The following is an 11,117-nucleotide window of genomic DNA, read 5'->3' as shown; positions in this document are numbered from 1 at the left end:
AGGGTATTTTACTTGGAGGAACGGTTTCTGTAACTAGGTTATGTATGAGGGTATTTTACTTGGAGGAACGGTTTCTGTAAATGGGTTATGTATGAGGGTATTTTACCTGGAGGAATAGTTTCTGTAACTCGGTTATGTATGAGGGTATCTTACCTGGAGGAATAGTTTCTGTAACTCGGTTATGTATGAGGGTATTTTACCTGGAAGAACGGTTTTTGTAACTGGGTTATGTATGAGGGTATTTTACCTGGAGGAATAGTTTCTGTAACTGGGTTATGTATGAGAGTATTTTACCTGGAGGAACGGTTTCTGTAACTGGGTTATGTATGAGGGTATTTTACCTGGAGAAAAAGTTTTCTGTAACTGGGTTATGTATTGAAGAACATATAATAAGCTCTAACTAGAGAATATTGAAGGGAGATTATTATCACGTAGGCAAACTGAAGATAAATTGTGCAATAAGCTCTTGTTAGAAAATATTGAGGGAGTTACTGTCACGTATGGAAATTGAATAACAAAAACATAGAAAGCTTTAGCTAGATATTATTGAGGGAGAATAGTGTCACGTATGCAACTTGGAGAATAACTACGCAGTAAGCATTAGTTAGAGAATATTGAGGAGATTACCATAGAGGCATTTTTCACGAGGAACACGAAGGACGTGTCTCCCGCACGTTTTTAAAGACAGAAAACCTTAAATACATAACCCAGTTACAGAAACTATTCCTCCAGGTAAAATACCCTCTAGAACTTTAGAAAATGTTACTAAATGTCCAGAACTTGTCTGAAAATGTAAAAATAAAATCAGAAACATTTTTTAAACGTTAAAGAAGCCGAAACACTGAAAATTATAAATATATAAAATATATGGTATAACCTTATAAGAAAGACAGTGCCAACAAGCTCGAGAAGTAACTGTCAAACACTCCTAACAATGTAAGGGAGAACGAATATCAATTAAACCATGGTTCATGTGAGTGCATGACTGAGCTCGTGTTTTGTAAAGAATCCTTCGGACATCGAAGGCTGTGTTATATTGTGACTGTTAAATTGTTCTAACACTTTATCTAGTAAATAATCTGTATAACACTTTTAAGGAATGTATAAAGTGTTTTTTGAATCTAGCTGTGTACCTTCTCATTTGTACTACAATATAAAATATTTTTTTAGTATATTGTTAAATAAAATTAGTTTGTGTTTTTTTTTATACCAGAGTTTCCGGAAAGTTTCATTATTCTGCAGAGTCTAGACGCCATGCCTCACACTGGTAAGATAGTCTATCTATATGCATGAAACTATATTTTAATTGTAGTCTGAGAACATTTTATATAGTTTTTCTTACACGACTACACTGCACGCATGTGAAAACAACTATAAGGGTTATAAATAAAATTCCGGATTAAACCTCAGCGGGCACGGTTATTATAGTATGAAATGTAAAAAAAATCACAGAAACTTTCTAAAGCCTTATCTGTAGTAATGATTTCTCTTTCAGGAACTCAAAACAATAAAAGTTTGTTTTTTTTAGGCTGATATAATTTCTCCGTCTTCCCTGGAAAGTTATTACAATTTCATTACACAATCAGTTAAATCTGATTAATTCTAAACATCGTTTACATACGCATAAAATATCTACTTTTTAATAAGTCGAATTGATTGTTATCATATGATGTGCTTAATCGAAACTTCTGACAGTGGAGACATCAAGCTGACAAAGAATCAACTTAGTGTAATTAGTAGTGTGTGTGTGTGTGTGAGGAGGTGAGTTGGGGTGGTAGGGGTGTGTGTGTGTGAGGAGGTGAGGTTGGGGGGGGGGATCTACCGACCACTCTAACTTTGTGAAGTATTAAAAAGGAAACGCTGTGATGCATTGCAAATTTTATAGATGAGCGTAACTGTACAAAACATAAGTTGAATTAGAATTTTCAATCTGAAAGGTGTCTTATTTACAAGTGGATTAGAATACCAGGTCAAAGGCCCCACAGGATTCAGGCTTATCCTTCCCTAATCTTGAACTATTCTACAGAGGGAAGACAGCTATCCAGGAATACCCGCCACCACAAAAGCTTTGATCGATTCGTTGAATCAATTAACGGGAATAACTATCACTTCTGTAACTCGCTCACACTAAAAAGCAGCATCACGTCTCGAAACCTGGACCTTTCGATTTGCAGCCCGATACGCTAATAATTAAGCTACATACGGTCAAATAAAATGTAAATATTTTACTAAAGATTTCGTGCGAACATCCTTTTTCAGGTTTAAATGAATGCCTTACAATCGAAAAGGCGTAATCTAAAAATAAGATATAAATCTGGTTTTAATACATTTAAACAAATCCGATGTGGTTTCCCCTTAATTCTAAATCTATCCTCTTGCATTAAACACTGTTACCCTGAGTAAGATGTAGGAATCTTGCCTTACAACCCTTCTCGTTTTAGCTTTTGTGATGTAAAACAAAAAATATTTACAAGAATAACAAAATAAACAAATTCCATACGTACACTGCTGAATCAAATTACTACGTCTCAGTGTACTAGATCTATACAATCAGCCTATTAAATATGTTGTACTGTAGCTATGTCAGTATTTATTATTATTTATACTCAGAAACTGTATTTTATAATATTTAATAGCACATATATATATATATATACGTTCTAAATTTATAGTAGCGCATAGGAGGTACATAAAATATTTAATGCTGATTCCTGTTTTCATTTTGAATTTGTGTTAACTTGATATGCAGATCATACCATCCTCGTTCACATCTGACATGAGAACCGTTTCACCAATTAATATCTGAACAATGAAATGTGATTAAAAGTTTCTGACAATTTTCAAATATTTTTCATCATGGTTTAGTTTCCAAAGAGTACTTCACTGTGTAACACCAATTAGTTGATAAAAGTTTAAATACTCCATTAGCATGGGTTTGTTCATATTACAGGCAGATGGGATCAATGGTAATTTTAGAAGACTGGTGATAAAATAATTCACTTTAGTATGCTTAGGACTTTATATTGCCCAAATGATTTACTTTTCCAAGTTTTGTTTTTAATACTAGTGGCGCCTAGTTTTTGATAATAGCTACTTGTGTGTAGGTTTTGAAATTTGATAGTTTTTACTTTTTATATATTTATTTTTTTAGATATAAAATTCTGTGTGAACGTGTGGAAAGAGCCCGTTTTAGATCTTGTTTGCCATATGAACAATTTCCTAGCCATCCCGTAAACAGTATACAAACTAAAATGTTAGTTAGGCCTATTCCTCCGTGTCTTTTAAGAGTTGTTGCCTTCCCAGCCATTAAAGCTAATCGGCTAGAAACAACGGCTCGCCGCGGAGACCGCAGAATTCATAGTTGTGCACACACAAAACGTTCATTTTCCAAAGTGTCAGAAGCTCGTGGCGACGGAGCCATCTTTCTGTGGCCAAATGGCCACTTTTCTGACGCACTGGCTCTAGGAATGAGAATGTATCCGATCAGGCAAAAGTTATGAGACACCATAAGTCCCGAAATTAAAAGTTATATACAGAAAGACAACCGCAGACCAATGTCATATATATATATACATGTACAAATCTACACTTGCGCGTAAATACACACACACACACATATATAATATATAACATAACGGCGCCAGTGCTCACGGTTCTTCCTTGAATGACATGTTTAGGCCCGATATGAGTACAATTACAGATTACGTTGTATTTTTGGTATAATAACACCAAGCTGGTTGCTCTACTTGTCTTTTGTTTTTTTCCCCGTTTTGTTTTCTGCAATAAGACTGGGGCTAGTAAACTTACCTGACGAAGGATGTGTTGACAGCTTTGACAACCGATTCAAGCTCTTATAAAAAGTTATAAAACTACCTCTATCGCAGAAGTGTTATAAACAACGACAAACAATAACAACACACACAATCAGTCGATGTACAGTAGCACTGGTAAGTGTCATGGAAGTCTAACCTTTATACTAATCACAAACGTGAATATTTTACATATATAATATTCTTGTTCATATATATATGTGTCCCCCCCCCAGGGGCACAGCGGTATGTCTGAGGACTTACAACGCTAGAATCAGAGTTTCGATACCCGTGGTGAGAAAACAAATAGCCCATTGTGTAGCTTTGTGCTTAATTACAAACAAACAACATATATATATATATAATATTCTTGCTCATATATATATATATATAGAATATTCTTCTTGTTAATATATATATGTATATAAGTTTACTTCTTTTAATTTACAAATGAAATTATTAAATTATGAAGAGCTAAATGCATATTTATTTATACATAAAGTTTCCTTATTCGAAAGGCATTAACCAGTTGCACGTTCCACTGATCCCACCTGCCTGGCTACCGGATGTCATGGTTACTGTATATAAATGTTGTCCACAAAAGGTGAATTATGTATAGTGATCATTATCTGTTCAGTTCAGCACTAATTACCCTCTGAGCGGTTCAAGAGCATGAGTAATGAAAACTGCTGGTTGTGTAAGGTCAATAGTTGATTAAATTGCAAACAAGAAGGAATCGCGTGGACATCATAAAAACTTTTAGTCACATCATTCTCTCTTGAATCAAAATCGTCACGTCAGGAATATTTAGCATACGAATAATAACTAATCGATAAATACTTATCAAACCTTTATCCTGATAATGGCTGTTAAGAGCATTTATGGAAAGTATTTCGATTACAAGAATAAAGCTTTGTTGTATTTTAAACCCTGGATTTTAAGTACTAATTCTAAAAGTCACTAATCAGGGATTTCGTCGAAGGAACAAAATCTCAAAATATGTCAAAAGAAATATACTATAGAAATATTACACACTAGCAAAAATATGTTATGAAGTCACCATAAAAATGACATTTTATTGAAAGTGCTGGAGTACAATTTAAATGGTTGCATTTCTTACTAATCACTATAGTGAACAATTGGAATTTTCATTCTGAATGACACGTCATGCGCATATGGAATGAATGACCAGGTCAGAGACCCCTAGCTACCCATTAGTTTGAATTGCTGACCAAAGGGAAAGCAGCCAGCTAGTAACACCCACCACTCTATCCAGCTTTTTGAACCGAATATCGGAATTGACTATCACTTATATAACGCGCTTATAGCTAAAAATGTGAAGCGTGTTCAACGATACCACGTCTCGATCCCTGAACCTCTGGGTCTCCAGCCTGACACGACAACCACTAGATTATGGCTGACTCTACTATAATGATATTCAAGCACCAAGCCTCAAGCCTTGTTGTTATCGACAAGTCAGTGAAACAGAGCTTTGTAATATTAAAGGTTAAACTGGTACAACTATCAACTGTTTTGAAGACAAATTTCGTGTAAATAATATACCAGTCGTTGAAACTTTAGACACAATAAACTTAATAGAAACTGGTGTTGAAAACTCATATTTTCAATTTAATAATAAGATCTATAAACAGACTGAATTAGTTCTCTATTATCTCTTTGTTGTGTGATCTTTTTTATGGATAGGTTTGAAACTGATGCTTTACAAAATGCCAAACTTAAACCGGAAATATGGATTAGATATGTCGATGACACGTTCGTGGGGTGGCGCCATAGTAAAGAGAACTTGCTAGAGTTCGCTAATTACTTAAATAGCCTCGAACCATCTATTCAATTTACTCACGAAGTTGAAGAAAACAACAGCTTACAGTTTTGGATGTACGTGCTTGTTAAGAAAAACAAGAATGAGTTAGAAACTACGGTTTATCGTAAACCTTTTTCTGTTATCATGCCGCCACCTCAAGAATCATGTTATACAAAGTCACAAAAAATGTCAGCTTTTTAATCTTGTGTTTACAGGTCTTTAAAACTATGTTCTAATTCAGCAGGTTTAAAATATGAACAGTTACTTATTAAACACGTAGTATCAGATAAAGGTTTCTCACCTCATATTGTTGATAGAGCCGTGAGGAAATTTAACAACATATATGTTGAACAAAAAAGTAAATTAAATCAATATTTGATAAAATAGATAAAAAAAGAAATGTTCTTTTTACCATATATTCCAGGTTTATCATATAATTTTTTTTCATAAATTCAAAAACAAAACAAAAATGTTATTGCCATTTACAGACCATTGAATAAAATTATTCAAATATTAACCAAAACTAAAGATGAATAAAATCAAATGGAGAAAACATGTACATATAATGTTCAATGTGAATGTGGTCGTGCATACATTGGTTAAACTGAAAAAAAGTTAAATATAGAATAAATAAACATAAGTAAAATGTTAAAAACAAAAGTGAAAACTCTGCATTATCTGAACATGTAAATTATACTAGATATATCATCCAGTGGGGGGGGGGGGCGGTTATTTTGGCTCAACCGAATAATATGATTGTTAGAAATATTAGAGAAACCATTGAAATAATGAAACACAGCAAAAACAACATGATCTTAAATAAGGAAGAAGAGTTAGAAAATCAGAAAGTATGTAGATGGCTTGATCTTTTTTTGAATTGTAAACTAGTAGTCACTGACCATGGCTTTTGTATTTATATGGTACATAGTAACTGTTTTTCACATTCCTGAAGATGACGTGAAACCACGTTTAAACATATAGAGTGTCTTTTACAACCGTTGATCGGTTTAAATACAGATTTTAATTGTGTATTAAAAAACGTTGTTCGTTTGTGGATTTTAATATTTTGAGCTTTGTAATGTTTAATCCTAATTATCATTTGGACCTGAGTTCTTTATTCAGTTTTATTCACTTTCAATGAAAGAGTCGTGATTTCTAACTTTGGGTATTTTTATGATTCAACTCCTAATAGTTGTTTTTCTTTATGGCGCAACAAATATTTTATTTTCAACAGCATTTTAGTAACGTATTTATAAGTATAACTTAAATCGGGAACAAATAGTACTAGAGTAAAACACTTGTCACGATTGTTATAAAAACTGTAGCTTGTGCAAAGAGCATTTCGAATTTCCCTGCTTATTATATACACTTACAAGCAAAAATGTTAACTGGCGATTCTTTTATACTTTTTTTATGATTTATAGTTTAATTGTTTGTGAAGTTTTCGCTGGTAGTGAGTCATTAGTCCCAAATAAGAATTATTTCCTAACTTTTTATGTGTGACCAAACAATAAATGTCCACTTAGATCTCGATGCTTTCCGTTTTAATTTACATTTTATGTTTTGAAATCTCACAACTTAAGTTATACAATTGCTTTGTAAACAAACATTTTCACTAGTTAAAATTAACTCGAGTTGAAAATAACCGATTTCATGAAGGACAAGCTGGTATTAATCAACTCGGAGGAGTCTTTGTCAATGGTCGACCTCTTCCGGACTGTGTTCGTCGACGAATCGTGGAACTAGCACTGATGGGTGTGAGGCCATGCGACATCTCACGACAACTGCTGGTGTCTCATGGATGCGTGTCGAAAATACTTACGAGATTTTACGAAACAGGATCCATCAAGCCTGGATCCATTGGAGGTAGTAAGCCAAAGGTAAGTGGTTAACGGCTTGCTTTATCATTAGATTAGAGTTGCTTTATAACTGATTCAATACGACGTTAGAAAGATAAACTAATGTTATAATTTCATTAGAGTAAACTTTGCTGGTCAATAAGAGTTCAACAAATTCGTTCACAAGCAGTCAATGTAAGGACTGATTTTTAAAAAAATCATTAATTAGAAGTAGTCTGTTTAGATTAATTGAGTTTTAAATCCGTATCTTGTATAAAATAAATGTATTCAACTTTTCAATGGTGGTGGGAGATCATGTAACATTTAAGTTTTGGTATGTATGGAATCATTTCAAAAAAGCATGTCCGCCACTTTTTGAACTTTAATTCGGAATGCGTTTTATTGAAAATAAGATGTATGAGCTATTAAACCGCAGACAAAATACAGAGGTACGTTATATTAAAACCACCATGCATCTTAACGATAGCCCTGAAGAGTAGTTTCCATTACGAAATATTCTATCATAAGGTTGTCTTGTCCAAAGTACACTACTCCTTTGTGAATGCTTTCCACAGTCTATCTAGTTTCCCAGAGGCCATTCGTTCAATCGCATACAAATCCATATGTGCTGCATCCGGCAACTTGACTGGTATGTCTTATGGAATAGCATGTATACCCGTTTCACTACCCAGCGGCTTAATTAAGGTATACGACTGCTGAACAGGATGTATGATCGGAAGCCTTATATTAGTCAACCCATGCCCTGTTACTGTCGTTTACAGACACATATATTTCTTGTTTATGTTGCGTACTGTTGATCGGGGCATGTAGATGGCTTTTGTCGGCATACTCCTGGTGCCCAAATTCATCCATATTCCTTTTTTTTCCCAATGCCGTTAAGTATAAAATATATTTCCGTTTTAGATATTCAGATCGGTATATGAATACATTTGATGACATGATTGTATGGATATTTTTTGTCAGAAAGAGATATTACCTACCCTTTCCAAGAGCGACCAATTTTCAGTGGCATCACACGAAACGCCAAACAATGTCAAAATGTAGTTTTGATACATATCGTTCCACCATGACTTTATATTGGCTGTGACTGCCATATAACTTGTTCATTTGCATATTCAAAATCGTTTTAATATAACGTACCTGACTCTCTCTAAGGAAAAGGAAGTTCAAGTTATCCATCCCCTGAATCAGGAGATATTATCCCAAACAATCTGTTATATCATCTAGTGATTGCAATATACACATGTTTTAAACTTAATCTTAATAATTTAGTTATTTTAATGCTTTTACGGACGAGCTAAGAGTACCTGATAGAAAAACAGGTCTATATCTATTGTTGTTAATTATATTAGAGACTTTCAAACCACAGGACTCTCAGAATCTTCCAAAAAATGTCTTCCTCCATTTATTCCAGTAGGAGGTATCAGATAGGTTAAAGATCAACAAATTAAACTGTGTTCGGATTCTCAAACTATATTCAAAATAGTACACATAGTAAGAAACATCACATTAACTAAAGTTGGTTATGCATGTAAGCACTTTGAATTACTTTGCAAACAATCATTTTCTATAAGCATTTTATTTGCTTTCAAAGATGTATATGTGAATTGTTCTTGCGCATTAATATCCAAAACGTTGCTACCAATAAAAAAAAAGAAAGAATTGGCATTATTATAATATTTTACCTATGGCGCTGCGTTAATGAAACGTCATGAAACTAATTGTAATAAATTATTATAATTTGGCGTTCTGTATGTTCTATGCCTGAGACTCGGTTGATTGTTATGGTTGATGTTAATCGCAAAGTTACACATCGATCTATCTGTACTCTGCCCACCACGGATATCGAAACCCAATGTTTAGCGTTGTATCGCTGAGACATGAGAGAGAGAGAGAGGAGGGGGGGGAGTTAAGACTAGGAGCTTTGAACTTATAGCAATATCAAAATTTCATAGTGAATTCACTTTTACAGTCCAATTAACTGTTTAATTACAGAAAGTAAGACAATTTACTAAAAAAACACCAAAGTAGTGTCCTTGTGAAATATGTTAAACTTCCTTAGCTTGAGCGCCTGCAAACGTAATTTTAAACTAACATTCAAGTAGATAAGACAAGGCTTTTTGCAAGGTTTTGTACATATTTTTGAAGCAAGTTTCCCAGCTCTCGTAAAAAAGTATAGGCTAGAAACAGTAAAGTTAAATATATTCTTGATGTACTGAGGTAAATCAAAGGCATTTCGGAAACTATTCGGCTTAAACGAGTAAAATATGTATATACGCATTTTCAACCACAATGGCTAACACTATAAAACACAGGTTGTCCCAAACTGTATGTATCAAAAAGAAAGTTGTATAAGATTTGTATAATTTGAGGAAACACGAAATTCAAAACAAAATGTCTTCTAAAGGCTTGTAACTTTTATTTTATTTAATTAATAAACTTCTACATGTCTTTCATCATTAATTACGATCAATTCAATTCTGGTTCACAATTTGAGAAAACGTTTTCCAACATAGCTATAGGGATGGATAAGACAGCATCACGGATACCAAGTTTCAGTTCCTCGAGATTCCTTGGTTTATGGTAGGCCTTTGTTTTCAAAAAGCCCCAAACAAAGATAAAAGTACAAAAGGGTGAAATCGGGGGAACTCTTCAGAAGTTTTCATTCTACTCAAAAACAGGGTCAATTCTAAAATCTGAAATAAAACACATTCATAAATAATAATTAACTTAAATAAAACTTACAAGCCTTCAAAAGATATTTTCTTTTGAATTTCATTGTTATCTCAAATAATAAAAAAACATTCAAGTTTCTTTTTGGTATATTCTTTTTTGGGACACCCTGTACACGTATAAACAAAAGAAGGTTCTGACAAAAAGAAAGGACCTGTAAAGTGTATACCTCGACTGTTCTCTACGTTAAATACCTTCTTCTTTAACACATTAACTGCCATGTTCCCAACTGGTGGGTCACAACAGACTTTTAGCTGTGGACGGCGTGACACACTGGTGGGGCACATATTACAAGTGGCTTCAATGAGCAAATTAAACGCAGTATAGTTACCCATATGAATATTAGACACCTGGGTTAAATAAAAAAAGAAACGCGTGGTTGGCACTAGAGTAGGATTTAGTAATACTACTACTGGTGGCAGCGAACATGTTAAGCCTTCTTACCCGAGCCTTCATCCAGCAACGATGTACCAAACAATACAAATTCGTTTCCCTGTGTTTAGCACTCAGTGTTAAGGTAGTAAATAATACACTGGAGAAACACAATGCCCTTTACAAGTAAGATTCAAAGAACACCAAAAATATACTAAATACCGTGATACAGACAGGGTCGGATTAAGGTTTAATAGAGCCCTAAGCCCATGTAATATTTGGGAATAATAAAAAGGATAATAATAATAATACTAATAGCTCAATCTTGTCTCTATTCTGCTAGTTTTACGAAGTATAATCATTTTACTTGGGTGGCTGGCGGGACCTTGTTTGGCCCGGGCCTAGGTGGCTGGCGGAACCCCTGTTTGGCCCGGGCCTAGGTGGCTGGCGGGACCCTGTTTGGCCCGGGCCTAGGTGGCTGGATGAACCCCTGTTTGGCCCGGGCCTAGGTGGCTGGCGGGA

At 34.3% G+C, this 11,117-nt stretch overlaps 1 protein-coding gene across 1 annotated transcript in view; it reads left to right on the top strand.

Annotated features, from left to right (window-relative positions):
- Positions 1–11,117, top strand: part of LOC111083006 (paired box pox-neuro protein-like) — a 30,122-nt gene that overhangs the window by 9,196 nt on the left and 9,809 nt on the right. Inside the window, exons 2-3 of the mRNA XM_022388997.1 lie at positions 1,214–1,267; positions 7,291–7,511. Coding sequence (XP_022244705.1) covers positions 1,255–1,267; positions 7,291–7,511 — 234 coding nt within the window. The 5' untranslated portion in view covers positions 1,214–1,254. The remainder of the gene's footprint in view (positions 1–1,213; positions 1,268–7,290; positions 7,512–11,117) is intronic.

The sequence above is a fragment of the Limulus polyphemus genome, unplaced genomic scaffold (genome assembly GCF_000517525.1).
Source record: "Limulus polyphemus unplaced genomic scaffold, Limulus_polyphemus-2.1.2 Scaffold1056, whole genome shotgun sequence".
Taxonomy (NCBI): domain Eukaryota; kingdom Metazoa; phylum Arthropoda; class Merostomata; order Xiphosura; family Limulidae; genus Limulus; species Limulus polyphemus.
The sequence above is the reverse complement of the archived record's forward strand: the minus strand, read 5'-3'. Positions and strand labels throughout refer to the sequence as shown.